Source organism: Ornithorhynchus anatinus, chromosome 9, assembly GCF_004115215.2.
Source record: "Ornithorhynchus anatinus isolate Pmale09 chromosome 9, mOrnAna1.pri.v4, whole genome shotgun sequence".
NCBI classification, from domain to species: Eukaryota; Metazoa; Chordata; class Mammalia; order Monotremata; family Ornithorhynchidae; genus Ornithorhynchus; species Ornithorhynchus anatinus.
In genome coordinates, this window is record NC_041736.1 from 47,415,203 (window position 1) to 47,437,852 (window position 22,650).

At 40.3% G+C, this 22,650-nt stretch overlaps 1 protein-coding gene across 3 annotated transcripts in view; it reads right to left on the reverse strand.

Annotated features, from left to right (window-relative positions):
- Positions 1-22,650, reverse strand: part of PLCB1 (phospholipase C beta 1) — a 457,205-nt gene that overhangs the window by 122,015 nt on the left and 312,540 nt on the right. For all 3 annotated transcript variants that reach the window (XM_029071936.2, XM_029071938.2, XM_029071937.2), the window contains one exon: positions 11,876-12,022. In XM_029071936.2, the coding sequence (XP_028927769.1) occupies positions 11,876-12,022 (147 nt within the window). The remainder of the gene's footprint in view (positions 1-11,875; positions 12,023-22,650) is intronic.

Genomic DNA, 22,650 nt, shown 5'->3' on the forward strand with positions numbered 1-22,650 from the left:
CTATGTGCCGAGCACTGTTCTAAGCGCTGGGGTAGACACAGGGGAATCAGGTTGTCCCACGTGGGGCTCACAGTCTTAATCCCCATTTTACAGATGAGGGAACTGAGGCACAGAGAAGTTAAGTGACTTGCCCAAAGTCACACAGCAGACAAGTGGCCGAGCCGGCATTCGAACCCATGAACTCTGACTCCAAAGCCCGTGCTCTTTCCACTGAGCCACGCTGCTTCTCTACCAGAAATCACACAGTAAACAGTGGCAAAGCTGGGATTAGAACCCAGGGCCTTCTGAATCCCAGCCCTGTGCTCTATCCTCTAGGCCACACTACAATTGTTTCAGTTTTTGAAATAGCCCCACTTGAACTATGATAAAACACGCTCCCATTTGAATCTTTTGGCAAACCTCTAAAGCAATTTCTTCAATAGTTTCAAAAATAATTTCCTGGCCAAAATACCACTTGAACCACAAAATGTACAGTGGCCCCTCTCAACATCATTAATTATTCATCCGCAAGCTTTTAGACTGTCCCTCAAATCACTTGGCTAAAGACACACAAGGACTTTACCTACAGCAAATACATGAAAATTCCAGTACAAAGCACCTCATAGGAAACAACAGAACTGAGACAGAAGGGTCAACCAGGGCAAATTTCCAATCCAACTTTTTTTTTTAAGCTCTGGGCCACTGGTCATTTTCACGGCTCTACATAAAGTAACCAGAACACTCCCAGAAATAATCTACAAACAACCAAGTTCCTAAAGCCAAATTAAAACCCTCTGAATTGTTTAGAATACAAATCGTTTCACGTGGAATAATATTTTTATAATTAATTAATCCCTCAGTAACTGATCGATAGTTAATTCATATCCCCAAGGTCTCCGTGCATTACATCTCTTTTAGAGAAGTTGAGCTGCCCACTCAAAATTTCTCTGGATAATTACTGTAAAGGAAGTTACAAATGTTAGTTTCCCCCCTGACTCTGGACTAGATAAATCCTTCTCCAGGAAACATAAGCAGTGATGGAGGTGGGCAGCCAATGAAAACCCAGTTGGTCTTCATGACTGCTTGGCTGATCTTCCTTTCCTTCAGCTCTCCCCCAATCTTGGCTCCAATCTCCAATGCCAGCCTTGGATGAGTATAAGGTAGCAGTTCCAGAGTCCAGTCACACTGGTAATAGGGTCAATTGGTGAGCACAGAGCCCTCAGGACGCGCTCCTGACCCAATAGTACAGATTGGCACCAAGAATCCTGAAATTGCACAATGCCATTTTTCAGGAATTATCTTTCCTGGTAGTTTTGCTAGCTACACTATCTATTTCTTCTAAAATATTGCCCACTAATTTGGATTCATTCTGAGTAGTCTGATTTTGGGGGGCTTTAACTCCTGCTGGATGATGATGATGATGGCATTTGTTGAGAGCTTACTATGTGCCAAGCACTGTTTTAAGCGCTAGGGTAGAAACAAGGTCATCAGGTTGTCCCTCGTGGGGCTCACAGTCTTAATCTCCATTTTACAGCTGAGGTAACTGAGGCACAGAGAAGTTGAGTGAATGGCCCCAAATCACACAGCTAAGTGGCAGAGGTGGGATAAGAACCCACGACCTCTGACTCCCAAGCCCTGGATATAGCTTCTGTGGTTCAGTGGTTATGTCCCTTGGCTCATTGAGACCGGGGAAGGGGCCTAACGGTTCTGGAGGAAGTAGGCTCTGGAGGAAGTGGTGAGGGTGGGATGGAGGTTATCAGCGGCCTCCCAAACAAAAACTCTAGGTTTGTGGCCTTTGGCAGACTTGATAAAATTTTGTGAGTGACATCATTACTTAAGGCTGTGTACTTGGTGTAGCTCGTGACGTCACAGGCACCCGATTGTCTGGTATCTGCAAAGGCCTTCGATGATGACATTAGTCTCTCTGCTCCTCATTACTCCTTCAAAGCTTCATGTTTAAATATATGTAGACCTTATCAAGGTTCAGGGGTGAGTTCCTTTAACGACTGATTTGGGTCTTGAAATAAATTATTTGGCCCCTTCAAAATTTCGTATCAACTTTTGTTTCGATGTCTATTCATTTTTCACTTTAGATCAAGTGAAACTTTTGATGGATTATTTCTATGAAACATTGAAAAATATATTTTGAATTATAACATTTAGATTGTTCTTTTCCTCACACATTTTCTGATTAAATAGAAAATTTTTAATTTGAAGTAAAATTTTGGGTAAGATGTCTGTGATCCCAGAAAAGTATCTCCTTTATAAACTATTGCTTTTTTGGGAAATAATCCTTCACGAAAAGCTTATTTGCATTAAGGCTACTTTTCCAGTAAGACAAAACAGCATAAGTGATAGAGAGTGGGTAGCGTAAACATCCTTTGTTATACACTCAGCTCGAGGAGGTTGGATTTGTTACAAATGTTTCCACTAGGGTGAATTTTACCTTGAATCAGTAATGTTAAATTGTTTAAAGGAAAAGCAATAGTGGTTTTAAATAATCACTATCTGATATGCATCCAGGTGTTTCTACCAAAACCAGGGAAAATGTCATTAAAATTTTAAAAACCCACACTCAATGCATATGCTTCTCTTAATGATGCTGTTTGCTATCTTCAGGGTGTTATTTCCATATATTAAAATGCAAACTAAGTACAATTACTAGATACATTATAATAAGACAGATTTTTCAAATGAAGTTTTTGTTTATGTTGTAGGTTTAAATGCTACTGCTCTTTGTGGTTTAAGAAGTATAGATGAGGTTTTCCTTTCAAAGACAAACATTTTTAATAGGCTTCTAGACATCATTGGAAGATATAATAATTTGCTTTCATACTTAACAGAATTAAATGGTTCCTTAGCGATGACTGCCAGCAGTACATTTGCAGTGATTGAATTTTGCCAAACTGTGAGGAAAAGCTTCCTATCAATAATTTTTGCATCTAAAAATTCCAACAATTTATTCAATTTCAAGTATAACTGTAGCAGTCCTACTCATACTCAGTAGGGGAAGCAGCATGCCTCAGTGGCAAGAGATCGGGCTTGGGAGCCAGAGCTCATGGGTTCGAATCCCGCTCTGCCACTTGTCAGCTGTGTGACTGTGGGCAGGTCACTTCACTTCTCTGTGCCTCAATTACCTCATCTGTAAAATGGGGATTAACTGTGAGCCTCACGTGGGACAACCTGATTACCCTGTATTTACCCCAGCGTTTAGAACAGTGCTCTGCACGTAGTAAGCGCTAAACAAATACCAACATTATTATTACTATTATTACCCAAGTATTCACCTTGAGGAGATTCCAATCTCAAGGATGGGATATCTAGGTATTAGATAGAGCAGGGTGCCTCCTTACATACTGTTTCAACCTGTAAAGCTAAATTACCGTTTCCTGGACATCTTTGGGGCCTAAGTTTAATCATAAATGGGTTCAAACCACTAGTGAACCAACATAGAGAATCAGTCAGGAAGTTCTAAGTTCTTAATTTCTATGCTTGGGCAGTGGCTAGCGAGTGGAAGGCAATCTGCTACAAGTCAAAACTCACCCGTGCTGGGCAGCAGCAGCACAGGAGAGAGTCGACGGCGGAGAGTCAAATTCACTACGCTGAAGGAGGCGATAGTAAACCACCTCCGCATTTTTACTCAGCAAACTGTATGGATCCACTACTAGGACGATTGCAGATGGAGAGCAGGCGTTCCGGGATAGATGTGTCAATGTGAAATCGCTATGGGTCGGAAATGCCTCCACAGCATAAGACAAATACCATGCCTTTGAGCTGCTGTGTTTGTGTTTGTATATTTTACAGGACTCAGGCATTGAATAATCACCACAGAGAGCATTCCATTCAGGATTGCGGGGCAACAAGTCACTAACTGAGGTAACAGACACTATAGCACAATGTCAGAGACAATCACAGACACAAATAATGACCCACGTGACCCCAGAAAAGCACACACAAAAAATATATAATCTCGGTCTCCTTCCCCTTCCGTTGTAAGTATATTACACTCAGGTCCTTTCAGAGTCATGCCCTGCCTAAGGCAGTAATGCATCCCAGTAAGAGAGGAATTCCTAAAAGTGGCTTTGCAATCTACATAATAATGGTATCTTTTAAGTGCTTACTATGTAATAATAATAATGTTGGTATTTGTTAAGCGCTTACTATGTGCAGAGCACTGTTCTAAACGCTGGGGACGATACAAGGTGATAAGGTTGTCCCACGTGGGGCTCACAGTCTTAATCCCCATTTTACAGATGAGGGAACTGAGGCCCAGAGAAGATAAGTGATTTGCCCAAAGTCACACAGCTGATAAGTGGCGGAGCCAGGATTAGAACCCAAGACTTCTGACTCCCAAGCCCGCTCTCTCTCCACTAAGCCACTCTGCTTCTCAATGTTGCTACTCACATTCTTCTGGCGACAGTAGGTCATGTATAAAATCCCTGCACAACACAGTCTCAGAGGCGGCAGCTCAGGCTGGTCTGCAAATGACTTTGAGACACGACCTCCTGCTCGTCAAAACCTATGTCTCAAACACTTCCTGAGCACAGTGGTGGATAGAAGATAAACAGGTTGGACACAATCCCAGTCTCCCACACGGCTCACAGTCTAAGAAGAAGGGGGAAGGAGTATTCAAGCCCCTTCTCCCCCCAATTTACAGATGAGGAAACTGAGGCACAGAGAGGTTTTTCTCCTGGGTGCAGAGTCTGAGTCTTCAGCCATCAAGAGAAGCAGTGTGGCCTGGTGGAAAGAATCCTGGTCTAGGAGTCAGAGGACCTGAGTTCTAACCTCAGCTCTGCCAAATGCTTGCTGTGTGAGCTTGGGCAAATCATTAACTTCTCTGTGCCCCAGTTCTCCTGTTCTCCCTCCTACTTAGACTGTGAATAGGCTTATACTGGCATGTTGTCTTGAATGTTACATTGTTGGCTGTTCAGTATTTGTCTCTCCCCCTAGATTATGAATTCCTTGTGGGGAGAAACTACTTTCAGTATTTTCTGTCAACCAATGGAGCACTTTCGGTATGGAGAGCACTGTACTAAATGCTTGGTAGACACATTTCCTGCCAACACATTTACAGTCTAGATTTCCAAATCCCTTCTACAAGCACTGTTCTAAAGTAGGTGTACAATAAAGGGTGGCAATAAACAGATGGTTAGACAGAGAGGCTGCCTTGTTTGGGCAGGGAGATAAGAATAGTAATTACCAGCTTAGAGAAAATGGGAACTGCAGTACCAAGGTTTGTGCCAGGAACTTTCTCTAAAGTTTTTTGGAGTTACGTGGAGTAGCGGTGACCATGTGGCGCCACTGATGGACAGTTCTACTCTCCTGCTCTTGGAGGGGCAGAAACAGGAAAAACACGGGGCTGAGGTATTGGGAAGCTTAGGTTCTAAAAGATGGCAACTCTCTCTAAACTCTAAGCTCATTATGGGCAGGGAATAGGTCTACTAATTCTGTTATATTGCACCCTCCCAAGCATTTAGAACAGTGATCTGCACATAGTTGGCACTCAATAAATATAATCAACTGACTTACTGGCTCAGTATTTTTCATAAGTTCCTTGACGCCACAGAATAGGCCTCTTATTTAGAGAAGCAGCGTGGCTTAGTGGAAAGAGCACGGGTTTGGGAGTCAGAGGTCATGGGTTCTAATCCCAGATTTGCCACTCGGCTGCTGTGTGACTTTGGGCAAGTCACTTAACTTCTCTGTGCCTCAGTTATCTCATCTGTAAAATGGGGTTTAAGGCTGTGAGCCCCACATAGGGCAATCTGATTACCTTGTATCTACCCCAGGGCTAGATCAGTGATTGGCACATAGTAAGCACTTTAATACCGTCATTATTATTATTTTTTTTTACTTTATGTACTGCTACAGCCTATACTGCTCTAGTCTTAGTAAGTGCTCAATAAATGTTCTTGATGATTATTATAAACGCAACGAAGAAAGGATGCAACACGGAAGGAAAGAGGATTGGAAGGACCTCCTGACATCACTTTTCTCCACCCTAACCCCCATTCTGGGAAATAAACAGTAGAGACTAATAAGTAACCAAAAGAAAATTAGTATCTATGATTTGAAGGAGAGATGTGGAATGTTCTAAAGTCTTGATGCTTAGATTTCTGAATAAATGTAGATAACCTCTACAGAGCACTTTAGAATCAATTTTATTTATTGAGTGCTTACTATTTGCAGAACGTGGTAGAAAGCGCTTGGAAGAGTACGATACAAGAAAATTTTAGAATAGTTTAGAATAGTTTAGAGAAGCTGTGTGGCTCAGTAGAAAGAGCCCGGGCTTGGGAGTCAGAGGTCATGGGTTCGAATCCCGGCTCTGCCACTTGTCAGCTGTGTGACTCTGGGCAAGTCACTTAACTTCTCGGTGCCTCAGTTCCCTCATCTGGAAAATGGGGATTAAGACTGTGAGCCCCACGTGGGACAACCTGATTACCCTGTGTCTACCCCAGCGCTTAGAACAGTGCTCTGCACAGAGTAAGCGCTTAACAAATACCAACATTATTATTATTATTACTATTATTAATTTTGGCTTTTTTTCTTACACAAAGAACATGTATAGGTGCTTCATTTTTGTCAAGATTTGCTGCCCAGGTATCTTATCTAAATTTGAACCTAATAATTTGATTGTTCCCCAAACCAGTTTTTGTAGGAAAGAGGACTCCTTTTAAATATATTCTCTCTTCACAACCTAAACTGCCTCCATTGTAGTGGTAGTTAGTGCTCTCCTAACCAAATGTGCCTTTTTGGTGTGCAATCTTAATGGATCTTAGAAGCCATTTTCATCACAAAACTCTTTCATTAATCCATAGGGAAGGCAGAATGCTATTCAGAGCCTGGGGAACTAAACACTTCATGAGAGCAAGCTCTAGTTTATTCATTACCTTGTTTGTTTAACTACATTTTAAAATATAGATTCAAAGGCCCTGTTCTATATTGTAGAGTAGGGATATACACTATTTTTGAGGTGGTGCTACTATTAAATTATTTAATATTGAATATAATAGTGTTACATAAATACAGTTTATGTATAGATATATATACACATATCCATATATATATACACATACATAAACTGTATTTATGTATATATATGTATGTATTAAGTATGTATTTATCTCTGTATATATATATATATAAATTTAATTATGTATATATATACATAATTAAATATAAACATCTGGATACACCAATGTATCATGAGTTCCACTCTGCAGTTCTTTGTACTCATGGTTATTCTGGGGATGCTAAGTATTATAATGATTACAGTTGATTTAATATAGCTCCCTTAAGACTGTGAGCTCCCTGTGGGTAGAGAACATGTCTATCAACTCAATTGTACTACTCTCACAAGCACTTTGCACGATGCTCTGCACACAATAAGTTTTCCAAAAATACCACCGATTGGTTCTGTTCCAGTGAGATTTTCAGAACCAGATGATAGATTCTGGACATCTGGGATAGGGTTGGACTGGTAACCCCCAAATCCCCAGAAGGGAAACGGTCTGAGGAACAGAACTTCTTTCATTTCTTCCCCCATGCTGCCGGCCAGCAGATATAACGGAGCTTGCTTTGCCTAGTGTTCGGATTCATCTAAAGTCCATACATGTCTTTATTTTGATGCAACAGGTTAAGAGCTTGCAGACTTCTCTTTTGACACTGAAAGCCTAGATTACTTTTGATTTGGATCTTGTGACAAGTTGCAGTACGAAATGGATTTCTACAGCCAAGTTATAAACTTCTGACAAATGAGTGTCTAATGGAAACACTGACAGTTCATTAACCATAGAAGTCCTAGGAGGAACTGCTATAAGTGCTCTGAAAAGTGTTATATTATACAGCTTCTTCTAACACCCAGTTGGCCTATTTAGGATAGGTCTGACTGCCTGGCTTTGGTGTTTAGATTACTGCACACTGGCTTTATTTAGAATTCAGGCAAACATATTTGTTAAATTAATAACACTGAACAGATCTTAGACCAATTATGTTTACGCCGTGTTTTCAGGTTCTATTACTACTTGCTCACATAAGTAAAGTGCAAGGAGGTGGTATTAACCTGAAATCAAATTTTAAATCCCCCCCCCCCGATTTCTTTTAAAGTAACAATATAAATGATTATGATTTTATATATTTGGTAAAAATGGATTTCAGAATCATTTATAAAGTTAAGAAGCCTGGCGTTGTCCTTATGCTACTTGTCTGGTGTGGACCTTGGGCAAGTTACTTCTCTGTGCCTCAGCTAACTCAACTGTAAAATGGGGATTAAGGCTGTAAGCCCGAAGGGGAACAGGGACAGTGTCCAACCTAATTTGCTTACATCTGCCCCTGCGCTTCGTATGGTGTCTGGCACATAGCAAGTGCTTAACAAATATCGTAATTATAATTATTATCTGTTCAGTCGCTAAGAGTGGCTTTCCTGAAGCCTGCTTTACCAGAATGCAGTGTTGAAAGTGGAAAGAAAAGCTGATTAGATTCTGAAGGAAACTTAATAAATGGGATTTAGTTGGGAATTTAATGTGGGTAAAAATTCAATCCGAATATATTTTTTCCCTTCATTGACTTTGGCTGTGGATCGAACCTTCTCGCTTTTTCTATTTTGGCTGAGTGGAGAAGCTCAGAGAGGCCTGGGCCCACTTCCAGACTTCAAGGCCCCTGGGCACATTAAAAACTAAAAAAAGTACATATGATAACAAGGCCCTTGAGCTTGAGGCTTGGATCAAATGACCCCCCGCAACTAGCCCTGCAGTGGTAACAAAATCATAGAAAAATGAGGGTTTTTTTCATCTCATTCTGAAACAATAGGTTGATACAGTAGATCTCAGTGACTGGCTCTTGTAAGGGCAGCACCTGATGTTATTCTGGTTTGAGGGAGTAGGAGGTTGGAAAAGGTATTGTTAAATATGGGTGGGATCAAACGCAAATTTGAACGGGTCTAACGTTATTTGCCTAATGAGGCTGGAGACCTGTTTGCTGGAATAATGGCAAAGGCTCTGTAAATATATTCCAGAAAGACCTGCATTTGTAGAGTGGAGTAATAAAGTTTGTCTCAAAAATATTAATCCTGGAATAATTTTGGATCTTTTCTACCACTAAAAAAGACTTTTTTAAGGGATGCAAATGCAACCACTTGTACCATTGGTAAGCAGACGGTGTTTGTCAGAATTTAAAAAATAGTCCACAGAGAGCCACATGAGGCTTTTAAATACAGACTTTTACAATTGGCAAATCTGTAGGTCCGTTTATGACCCAATTAGCAAATGAATTGATATTTCGCCTTTTACATTATCTGCTTTACAATGATGTATGCAGTTGAAGTGCAGGTTAAGTAATTAATATATTTGGTGAGCTCATGGTTTCTAAGCACAGGCTAAGCACTTTTCCTTGAACAAAAAACTAACCCTAAGGACAGAACATCTTTAGAAACTGGATGCTGAGGTTTCTCTTGGGGCTGCAGCCTTGCACCTCAAGTTACTATTCTAGCTAGTATCCTAGGTAATATCAGTTTCAATCAACTTATGGTAATTATTGAGCACTTACTGTGTGAACAGCACTGTTCTAAGCGCTTACGAGAGTATAAAACAACAGAGTTGGTAGACACAAGCTTATGATCTAGAGCTTATAGTCAGTTGCCTTCTGTCTGATCTTACAAAACTCTTGGGGGTGTTTATATTTCATACAGTTGAACCATAAAGATTTTGGCAAAGTATAAACTCAGCGTGGATGGAGAGAAAGTAAACATTATAAGGAGAGAAGCTTAAGTGTTTTTAAAGGTGCCTTCACAGAAATCTAAGGTTTGCAAGGGGTCATCCACAAATCTCAAGATACAATTTATTTCAACAGCCGAACAACCGTAAATCTACTCTTACTGATCTCATGTGAAAACTAATATGCGGTACAGGCTAGTGATGTTAAGAGTATTTCCACATTAACCCTGCAGCCTGAATCTATTCGTTCAACCAAATAATGGTATTTTTTTAAGCATTTATGGTGTGCAGAGCACAGTACTAAATACCTGGGAGAATTCCAAATAGTTGTTAAATACAGCCCTTGCCCCCGACATGATCTCTGCCCTGTACAGAAAAATATATCAGACTCAGGGCTTACCACAGTGCTTGACACATAATAAGCACTTGATAAATATTGTAATTATTACTGTTATTTTCAGATCAGTTAAGAGGGGACACTCTCCTCGAAAAGTAAGCGAAGTTGGACTTTGTCCTAAATTTAAAGTTGTAAAATACTTTTTAATAAATATAAAAATCTGGGTAACATGACTGCCATCCTGTGGCCCTTTGCACCCATGTTCAGCTGTTCTTGGGATGTTTAGGATTACAATGATTTAGCAAATCTCTTCTACTCCAGTGAGATAGCCAGACACGGATTATAATAATGTTGGTATTTGTTAAGCGCTTACTATGTGCAGAGCGCTGTTCTAAGCGCTGGGGGAGATAGAGGGTCATCAGGTTGTCCCATGTGGGACTCATAGTCTTCATCTCCATTTTATAGATGAGGGAACTGAGGTCCAGAGAAGTGAAGTGACTTACCCACAGTCACACAGCTGACAAGTGGCAGAGCTAGGATTCGAACCCATGACCCCTGACTCCCAAGCCCGTGCTCTTTCCACTGAGCCACACTGCTTCTTCTGGGGACCTGGATTGGGAGTCCCTGACTTGCTCCCTTAGCTCTTCCCCGCTCCCCACCCCAAAGCGCTTATGTACATATCTGTATCCACCCCCTCCAATCCCCAAAGCACTTTTGTACATAACTGTAAATTTATTTATTTGTGTTGATGTCTGTCTCCCCCACTCTGTGAACTCGTCATAGGCAGAGAATGTCACTATCAACTGTTCTATTGTACTTTCCAAAGTGCTTAGCACAGTGCTCGGCACACCGTTAGCGCTCATTAAATATGATTCAGTGAATGAACGAATGAACCTTAGGGAATGGGGACAGTTTGAGGAAGAGAAAATTTCCTTCACTTCCTCAATGCTGCTGGCCCTCAAATATAAAGGAATTTCTGAAAGTCCCTTAGCCATGGAGCTATTACACCAGGGTTCATCTGGTTAAGAGTAAGTCAATGGTTGCAGGAGAGGAGGTGGAGTCTGATGAAGGTATCGTTTAAGCTTTGAGAGTATCCGGGTTGAGGCAAAAGAAAGCAAGATGATGTGCCTCTGTCTTTTTATTGAAATCTTTCATTGTAATTTCCACCTTGAGTCATGATTAGCTCAGATAACAGGGTCGTAAAGTTTTCTGAAGGAACTGTAAACTTGTTGTGTGCAGGGAATGTGTCTTCCAACTCTGTTATATTGTACTCACCCAATGGCTTAGTACAGTGCTCTGCACACAGAAAGTGCTCAATAAATATGATTGATGGATAGAATATGGGCCTGGGAGTCAGGAGGACCTCGAGTCTAATCCTGACTCTGCCACATGTCTGCTGTGTGACCTTGAGCAAGTCATTTCATTCATTCATTCATTCGTTCGCATTTATTGAGTCCTTACTATGTTCAGAGCATTGTACTAAGCACTTGGAATGTACAATTCGGCAACAGATAGAGACAAGCTCTGCCCAACAATGGGCTCCCAGTCCAAACGGGGGAGACAGACAACAAAACAAAACAGAACAAAATAAAACAAATAGGCTTCACTTCTTTGCCTCAGTTACCTCATCTGTAAAATGGGCATAAGAGTGCAAGCACCACGTGAGACAGGGACTTGGTCCAACCTGATTAATTTGTATCTACCCCAGTGATTAGAACAATGCTTGGCAAATAGTAAGCATTTAACAGATATCATAATTATAATTCTTACTACTCCATGCAGCATATTTATTTCACCCAATAGATCAGGGTTCTGAATCTTTTTGCAGAACATTCCTTAATCTTTACAGTACCTGTGAGGTAGGTGTTGTGGGAAGAATTGATGAAATAATGAGAGAGTGGCTGAGACATATCTTCATTCAAATCCAGTTTCTCAGGGGGAACCACTCCATTTTCTTCTCCACTCAGATAGCGCATAAATCCATCCACTGATATCTGTCCTGAAGGAACAAAGAGAGTTGGAAGGAATCCACATGTATTCCCTGAATAATACTCTGAAATCCTATTGTATTCATTTGAAAAAAAAAAAATAGAAGTGCAGGAATCCAAGGAAGATGTTAGCAATTACACCACCAACCACTTTATTGTACATTCTTCTCTCAGTTACTTAGGAATTCTCTAATGAAGAGGCAAAATTACCAAATTACATCAATGACGTTTAAATAGCTAAATCCATATATTGTGTTAAAACATGAGTGTTTCAGCTGGTATTTGAAAATTCTTATTGCTACCATTGCAGAGATACAAAATCAGATTTTCTAATCTGTATTTTACTGAAAATTGTATCTCTTGGTCTCTTTTATTATGTCCCAAAAACTTTTGTGAAAGTATCAAAGTTATCTTTCTAGTCACTGGATCCGTAACATTAAGGGAAGAAATAAGTGTTTAGTTTTCAAAATTAAGCCAAAGTGGGTTTCCAAAGCCTTGTTCTCAGAACTCCAAAATAAGATAACAGCACACAGAAAATACATTTTTTAATGAAAAAAAGTACTATACAAAAAATTGTAACAACTATCATTCATCTTTATCAATCATATTTACTGAAAGTTTACTGTGTGAAGAGCATTGTACTAAGTGCTAGGGAGTGTACAACACAACATAATAGACACAATCCCTAACCTTTTATTAATATTTTTAACATTGGTGGAATAAATCTGGAGATGTTACAGCCAATACACTCTCCTTTTTAATGAAGCGCGCTATGGGCAGGGAACGCATCTAGCAACTCTGTTGCACTGGACTTCCCCAAGTGCTTAGTACAGTGCTCTGCAAGTGGTAAGTTCTTAATAAATAGCATTAATGATGATTGATGATGATGCTTTCTCCCTCTCTGGGGTCTGAAGACACTGGAACTTCAATTATTGCTATATAAGGGTTAGTACTCACAATTGGTTTAAGGAAAAGAGAGTTTTAAGTGGAAAAGTGCTAAAAAAGTACAATTTCCTATGGGAAAAATATAAAGGGAATTCATGTTTTCCCCATGATCCAAAGATTTTTAACAAAACAATCTACATGCATGTGAACAGTAATAATATTAATCGTGGCATTTGTTAAGCACTTACAAAGGGAGGGTAAGCTAAATGTTCAAACCAAAGTAAATTTTACAGCAATATTAAACTTGGTGCTTCAGGGAAATAATTTCCTCATCTGAAGGGCCTGAGCCACTGGCAAACCTTCCCCAGTTAATTCCCAGCCCTTCCAAAGACACTAACCCAACAGGTACTTAGCACCCTTGAGGACTCTAGCCGCAAATGGCAGGGTTCGAAAAGTGTCAGAGTGGGCCGGTTATGCTATCCTTCCTGCCGAAAAAACCGTCACCCTCACAGTGCCGAGTCCAGCATGGCCTAATGGAGAAAGCAAGAGACTGGGGAGTTAGGAGATTTAGATCTAATACCAGCTCTACCACTTGCCTGATGTTCAATTTGGGCAAGCCACTTAATTTCTCCATGCCTCAGTTTTCTGAGAAGCAGAGTGACCAACTGGATGGAGCATGGGGCTGGACTCAGAAGTTCCTGGGTTCTAATTCCAGTTCCACCACATGCCTGCTGTGTGACCTTGGGTAAGTCACTTAACTTCTCTGAGTCTCAGTTACCTCATCTGTACAATGGGGATTAAGAGTGTGAGCCCTACGTGGGACAGGGACTGTGTCCAACCCGATTAATTTGTATCTACCTTAGCATTTAAAACAGTGCTAAAAAAGTACCATAATTATTTCCTCATTTGTATAATGGGGACAAAACATCTGTTCTCCCTCCCTTTAGACTGTGAGCTCTGGGAGGGTCAAGGTCTGTACCCGATTTTTTTTTTAATCTTGTATCGATTTTACTGCTTATCACATAGCTCCTTGTACAGAGCGGGGCATGTCTACCAACTCTGGTATACTGTGCTCTCCCAACTGTGTGTACTATTCTGCACACAGTAAGTGCTCAATAAATACAATTGATTGATACTACTGAATAAATATCATCATCATGGAAAGGGTGACTTTGATCTCTTTGAAATAGTTTCTGATATGCCTGTCAATTTTTCTTCATTTTTTCCCCCCTCACAATCCTGATTTTCCAACTGATGGGTCACATTTCAGGTCAGTGATCCAGTGTCATAACAGACATAGGTGGCAATTTATCTTATCTTCTGCTCTCTCCCCACCTACTGTCAGTGAAACTTGGCACGCTTTAAAAGCAAATATAATTTTTGCCACTGCTTAAGCCACAAAAATATAATGAAATATTGTACACTTGCAAACTCATTTTCATTCTGAAACAACATCCTTTAAGATACCATTTCTCTTTTTCCTCCAAATTCATTGACACCTCTCAAAACCTGAAACCTTTATCAAAAACTCAGGAGAATGAGAATCCTGATAAGATTTTAGAATTTCTTTGAAATTCTTCTTGTAATTATTTTTCTTTCTTCCAATGCAAATATGTCACCGCTACCAGGTAGAAAGAATTCTGTGCAGTTTACTTTCAGAGGTGACAAGCAACTGATGGGAAAGGTGCAATTTAGAAAAATAAATTACAAAACTGTAATTACACTAAACTAAAGACAACCCTCTCTTCCCCTCCTCATCCCGGCACATGAATACTCACTTGGGCAGGGAATAAATGATCACATACTGAATTTTAATGTTGAACAGCGTCTCCACATGCAACGTATTCTAGAAGTTCTTTGTGGCAATTAGTATGTGCAGCCACTGTTTCTTTAACAGCCACATTGAGGACAAAAGGTGTCACGGGGCTTTTATGGACTCCTACTGGACGTTCATCTTGTCTGAGTGGTTGAGTGGCATACAGACTTTCCACAGATTCAGGTACGCTGGGGATAGCCAAAAAACTGCCTGCTACCTAGAGTTGCTTCTTTTCCCTTACACATCCTTAGGAGGACTGAGGCTCATATTTCCCAAATCTATTGCAACACTGCAAAGGGTCAAGTGAGGTCTTTGTGTGCGTAAAATTCACTCTGTTATTAACTCTGCAGCTGAGGAAGGAGGGGTTGGAAGGGGAAGGGTCCTAGGTAAGGATGGATATTCCCTGACCTTACGACATTACAATACGTAAGTACTGGAAGCTAATTTGGGGAATATATTTTTCTCCTACATTTCCACTTTAATATTTGGTCATGATAATCTTATTTCTATTTTCTTGTTTGAGGTGATGTCAAGTAATTTGAAATGGTTGGGGGAAGCTTTTCTCATGCAACCTGTTCTGCCCATAATCTACATTGTCGGGGTATTATATCAATCAATCATATTTACTGAGTGCTTACTGTGTGCAATGCACTGTATAAGCACTTGGGAGACTATAATTTAACAGGTACATTTCCTGCCCAAAATGAGCTCATTAGTTTGGAGAGAAGGGTTATGCACCAAAGATAATCTTGCTAATACCCAATTCTTCCCTAACATAATAGCCCATCATCCTAACACCCTATTTTGGTTTTGTGTTAAGTGACTATGCCCATGCTCCTCACTTCTTTTGTAACCAGAGCAATCTTTCTCTGCAAGTGAAAATTGCCCTTACAACTTGTCCATGTTTAGAAGGGAGACGAACGTTAATATTCCCTGCAATAGTATCTATTGAGCGCTTACTATGTGCAGAGCACTGTATTAAGTGCTTGGAATGTACAATTCGGCAACAGATAGAGACAATCCCTGCCCAATGACGGGCTCTACTTCACACTTGGCCCCCCAGATCATCCAGAGAGTACCTGATAAACCATTTTAAAAGAGAATCTGTTGCTACTTGAGCACGTTGTCTTTTGGTAAGTACACCAAAATGGACACCAGTAAATATGATCAGTAGAAAAAATAATATAAGGCAACACTTCTTGCGCTTTCTAGACACCACCAGTTAGAGATTTTTTCCAATCGTTTATTGTTCTCCTCTTGAATCATTCTACATTTACCAAATCACAAACTGGAGACCACAACTACTTGCTTAATTTTAAATGAACTCAAATATCTTTACATGTGATTTTATGACTCCTCAGTCTTCCCTACAAATCAATTCCTCTTGCTTATTTTAAGATCTCATCTTAACATTCATGACCCTTCATTTTGTAATTCCATCTTTGGGAGATCTGATCTTTATGGGTTCTTACACACAGTTGGTGTTTACCTTCTGAAATATTTCACCTTTGATTTGATCATCTTCTATCTTGTAGTGAAAATAATCATGGCTGTAATGGCCCCAGTTGAGTGAGATTGGATTGTGGCTACTGAGGATTATAACTCTTGCTTTTAATTAGTCAGTAAAACAATTAACCAACAAAAAGCAAGAGCTGTAATCCTTGATTTACTTACCTGCTCTTTCATCTCTTATTTATCTTATATGACTCTGATAAATTAAGAAAAAGGAGAGAATAGGAAGAAATCTGAGAATTTTTTTCCACCCTTAGGTTTGTTTGATACTGTGTTCTATATTTTAAAGGATCAAATTCAATCGGTAAAGTTGCTCATTTCATAAGGTATAGGCTCCTCAAAATATAGCTACAATTTATTTTTTAAAAATAAGTAGGAGGGAGAACAAGTATTGAATACCCATTTTCCATTTGAGGAAACCGAGGCACAGAGAAATGACTTCCCCAAGGTCACATAACAGGGAGGGGGCAGAGCCGGGATTAGAACCCAGGTTCTCTGGTTCCCAGTCCATATTATATATTGCTTGATTGAAAAGGGGGTGGAAAAGGAAGTTGGAAGCATTTTTCTCCTCTCTGCAACTGCACTTCTGTGGTGGCTAATGGGCCTCATTCCATCACTTCTGAGAAAGTAGGATCCTAACGCATCCCTGAGGCTTCACCAGTGCTGAAATGGAACTCTAAAAGGTGCATGAGATTATCCCACTTTAAATGGGACAACTGGTAACACTACCCTTCCACATCTTTTCAACCTCCTCACCTCTGGGGGCAGGAGGGGCAAGAAACAAAAAACTTTCCCATGATAATACATATAAATTAATCACTGAAGATAATTTAGAAAAAACACATTCATTTTAAACTAATTATCCCTGAGAATTGGTTAGTATATATGAACACATAAAAGGTGATCAGTTGATAAACTGAACAAATGCCAAGCATCTAATTATTATAGGAAATGTAACACCACATTTCCAATTACACTTTCCCAATTGTGATACTCCAATTTTCTAGGATTTAATAAAAGGCAGTGAGTTCACCTAAGCATAAAAACTACTTGAAGAAAATGTCAAATGACAAAACCTACAAATTTCTTTTGCATGTGTTATTAAAAAAACATTAGTATGCATCCAACTGGTTGTCAATCACCCGGTGAGTTTTTTTTAAGAAAATCTTATTATTTGAGTCACTTGGAACTAACCTAGAAATAATAGTGGAAGAATGACTCTTAGGAAAGAGAAAAAGAATATATTCTGGTTAAGAAAATGCCTTAGAATTCCAGGAAAAATCACCACTGTTGCAAAACAAAAATAGATTAAACTTTTTTGTATTAAAACAGTGTGGAAGGGAGCCGGGGGGAACTGTCTCGGGAGAAAACAAACAAAAAAAAGGCATCCTTCAGGAAATGTTCTAAAACACTGTTTTACCTAGAAGCATTTGTTGCAACAATCATTTTAAGTCTGTGCTAATTATTGTGAAAACTGTGGCTAATGGGCATCTCTCCAGCTAAAGCTGATTTTCAGTATGCTATGACAGCCCAGACTCCTTTGGGGGAAAAGTGTAGGGGGGAGGAAGGGGATGCCAAGAAAGAGATGCCCACTCTAGGGTGTGAGGTTAATTGGCACTCTAGGGAAGAGGAACTTAGCTCAAGGTTTTGCAGAACAAGTATCATAGGTAGCCATCTCTGACCCTTGATGGGGGCCTAACGGAAAAGGAGCTGTCAAGATGGCACTTTTACTTCTCAAGGTGTCCCTCAGTTCTCTCGAGAGGCTGAATCTAAGCTTTCTCCTGTTCCCTGCTGAACTGCGACTGGGCTTTCACTAGCTTTTGGATGAAGCGGGAGGTGGGTTCTTGCCTTGTGCTGAATGGGGTTGGGCGGGCTCTCCTCATTCTCTGAGGGGCTTTAAAAGGCCCCTACGGAGCTCTGGGAATCAGCTGGGTGTTCTTCTCACCTTGCTGGGCTCTGGGCCTGAGCTTGACCCCAGACCAGAGTGGAGGTGTACAAAACTCGGGCTCAACACTTGAGTGTCACTGCAGAGGAGAAAGTCCTTGACCCCACAGGGTTGAGAAAGAATTTGTCCCTGACTGGAGAGGGGGATTGACCAGGGACTTTGCACACCGGAGACCTCTTGGCTGGGGTTCTGGTGACTCCCAGCTGCTTCTGTGGTTGTGCACAGGCCTTTCTGGCTGCTCTGGGTTTGGGCAAACCCACCTAGTCCCAAGTCTGAAGAGGTGGGTGGGGTCTGCTTCTCCAGGCATCTCTGCAAAAGAAATAGTTTCCCCGCTCCCAGCTCCTGATCCCAGTGGACTCTTTGCTCCCCTCTTTTCTGCCACTGTCTTCTACCACCTATCTGGGTGATTCTTTACTCTCCTCTGATGGGGGTTTACTCCCCATTTTTTTCTTCTCTCTGCTCCCTCCCCGACATCTTTTCTTTCTCCTTTGGGTTGCTGTCTTCTCTCTTTGTTCTCCTTCACTCCCCTTATCTACCTCTCCCTTGTTCCCTGAAAATCCCACACCTCTTTGCCCTGCTCATCCTAACCTCTCTTCAAGCCTGCCTCCTAATCAAATTTAAAAATAAGCCCCTATGTGCCAGAGATGATAGAAGAATACAACACAGACAAAACGGTTCATTGATATCCTATAAGTAAACCCATAGGGGAAAACTTTGAATCAGAGGTGTATTTACCACATCCCAAATTTAGTGTTCATTAAAGAACAAAGTGAGGCAAAAGGATATAGAAAAATAAGCACATTCAACACCATACTGAATACATTAGGAACATTAGTTGATAGAACTATTGGATACGAACCCCCCAGCTCCATCACACAGGTTAAACCATCCTGACCTAGACTATTCTGACAGAAGCCATTTTAGCAAGGTTAAATTACTGTGTAATGCAGATGGCCCCAATTAATCAGCTAATCAACAAGTATTTATAGAACACACACAATAAAAAACTAGTTGTACTCTGAGGAGCCTCTGGTAATTAACAATGCAACTTTACTCTGAAAGACAGATTTTTGGTAGTACTTCTATATCTGGTGAGATCTTGAGAAAAAACAGATTTTGTTGCTCAAAACATAGTGTGGACAAAGACCAGTTGTATAAAATTCTATGCCTGCCTTCTTTTAAATAATTATCCCAAAGGGCGGCTTCTAGTTTGGTCTTGCACTTGGATCTGTACCCTTAAAGCACTTACTTTCACATGACTCTCAGCCCCACAGCACTTACAGATTTGTAATACATTTATATTAATGTCTTTCTCACCCTCTAGACTGTCAGCTCCTGTGGGCAAGGAACACATCTACCAACTCCGTTGTACCACACTCTCCCAAACGCTTAGTACAGTGCTCAATAAATACTTCTGATTGATTGATTCCAAGAAGTAAATGTTGCTAACCGTGAAGAACCAGGGATTTTTTTGATTAATCTTAGGCACACAGTTCTACAAAATCTGTTAGTAGATGAGGTTAAAAGAATGGCACAGTAGGGACTCAATAAATGTCAACAACCCATAGTGAGTCAACAAATATTGGCATAAGGAAGATGCAAGTGAAAGGAGGTTTAGGAAAAAGCTTTCCTGCCCCTGCCATCAAAAAAACAGTTATTCAAGCTCAGTGGTTTCAGGGTCTTAGGCCAAAGTTTCTGAGGAATCCTACGCCCACTTTTTTCCGCTCCCCAACCCGTCATTCAAACAAACTTGGACCTAGAACTCAATGGTTCTGGGATGTTTTTTGAAGAGAAAAAAAATAACTAACACTGTGAAGAACAATTTTGCCAAAACAAAGAAAATAAATGGATTCAGTCAAAATGATCCATTGTGAATTTCTTAACTAGTCTAAATGCAATTTAGATCTCTTGCCTTCTGACCTATGGACCAGTCCATTCATCAAGCCATTAATCCACTATTCCTTGAATTCAACAGACCTTAAGCTAAGCAAGCTAAATACAAATATATTCCCCCCCTTCTGGGCTTTTATATTGACATCAAAGAAAAAATCCATTTTTCCTTGCCCAGTCTATTTATGTTGTACTGTCTATTTATTTTGCTGTTGCGGTTCATAATTTGGAAAGCAATGATTCAACTTTGGAAGAACAATAACATGAGGGATTTAAGTGCCTAGGAATGTTAGATTTTAATATTTTTTAAATGTTCATGTATTTACCATGAAAAATGGTTTAATGGTTTAAATAGTTGTATTTGTTCAAAGTCAATTATGATGAACAGATTTGTCTCTAGCATTGTTTAGCAACAGGATCTATTTAACAAAATGAAGAACTCGGCTTTACAGGAGGAAAAATGTTTGAAATAAATAGTTTTTTTAAGAAGCTGATAATCTGCATTGGTTGGTAGATCCAGAGATGTATATTCTACTGTGGCAGCAACAACCAACACCCCACACCAAAAAACTCCCACAAAAACCCCAAAACAATGCAGAGGCATTTCCAATCCCGTTAGGTACGATGAAAAAAAAAAATCACCTTATTGACCTCCACCTTTTCTATGTGAAGCCGGATTCATGCCATTCAAAAAATCTCAATCAGTGTTATTTATTGAGCGCTTATTCTGGATAGAGCACTATACTAAGTGCTGAGAGAGGACAACAAAACAAATAGACATGATCCCGCTCACTTTTCCTTGCATTTCTCTCTAAAGGTGTCACGACTGATTTTGTCCTGCACTCCACAGAGCAGGCCTACACCAAGATTTGCAGTATGACTTCAAGGTGCTGATCTAGTAGTATCTGTGTGTGCTTAGCCAGGTATTTCCTCGAGTTCCTCCTCTTGGGATATGGTAGTTTTTGCACACTTAGAGAATTAGGACACTGGGATTCTAGTGCCAGCTTGACCAATAAGAAAATGTCAGCGGGGCTGCGGCTATAAGTGCTGAAGGCTTCTAGCTGTAGAATCACCTAGGGCCCTCGGGAAGGTGGACAGGCACAGCAGGAGTCCTGGAAAACAACCAACTAATGTGGATGGCAAAGACAGCAGCGGCTACCCTGGCAACTCCCTGCTATTTGTACACAGCACCGGCACGATTAGACCGTAAGCCCGTCAAACGGCAGGGACCGTCTCTATCTGTTGCCGACTTGTTCATCCCAAGCGCTTAGTACAGTGCTCTGCACATAGTAAGCGCTCAATAAATACTATTGAATGAATGAATGAATGAACGATGTTATGGGCACTTCAGCCGCCAAAGGGTCCTGCATATGCATTTACGTTCTGTTTGCTAGTTGCGCTCCAGGTCCTAACAGGAAAGTGACAGGCAGGGATGAGAGAGTGCAAGTCTCACAGCTGGCTTTTAATACTGAGGATCATCTGTCTTTCCCAAAAGGAGAGTCAATCATCACATCGAAGGATTAGCTTCAAGGCACAGTCCGAATTCTACAACAGTAAAACTAAATGATAGACCGACACCTCACGAGGCGATCGGAACAAATTCTAAACTATCTGTCTTAATGATGGTCCACGGGAAATGGAAAAATCAAATCCATGGATAACCCAAAATTCTGTTTTATCCATTCATTTCAGCTTCTTCCACCACCACACTATTCACAAGAGTTATTTTCTACTTGAAAATGGAAAGAATGAGCATTTCACTTTAACTCCTTTCCTGTGATCACTTCTGAAGGAACTAATAGAGTAGAAATAGTCAAAATCTGTGAACCGACAGGAGATACGAGTATCTGAGAGCATTCAAAATCTAGATCATAAATCTCCAACCAAAAGTAAGTGCATGTCATTTTATCGGGCAAGAAAGAAAGCTATTTGGGAAGGGAAGAATTTTCCTGGTTAAATTTGTTCCAAGTGATAAACCAAATACAAGTCCAAAATATAGTTCAGCAGATCCTCAAAGGTATCAATTTTCTTTACTATTTATTGATACTCCCTATCAATGATTCTTAGTCTGTTTATTTTAGAAAAGCCTGTTTGCTTCTCAAGTACAGTGCAACCTCAAGGCCCAGTGGATAACATTTAACACCAAAATGCCTCATTACAATTACACACACTGTGTGAGCAGGAGAAAAAGTAGATTGGTCCCACGGCTAAAAGTCATTCCTTAAATAGAATTAAATAGCATATTATTAAGGTTCCTTCAGAGTACAACAGCAGGGTCTTTACCTGCTTTGTGTTCGCTTGCGGCAGTGCGTTCTGTTACCTAGGAAATGACTCCAGTTATCAAGCAATTGCTTGGAACTACTGCTCAGCACTTCCTTAAAGTTGGTTTAATGCAGCAAGTCAAACCCTTAAAAATTACTGAAGTTAAATGGGAAGAATACATTGATTTCTACAAATTACGCAGATCGAAAATCTGGAAAGTTTTCAAACATAAAGGATAACTAGAGAAAGTGAGGAAAGAGGGGGGAGGGGGACTGGTAAGAGAACGGGAGCCGAAGAGTATGTTGAGGAAAGGGGGGGTGCAAGGACAT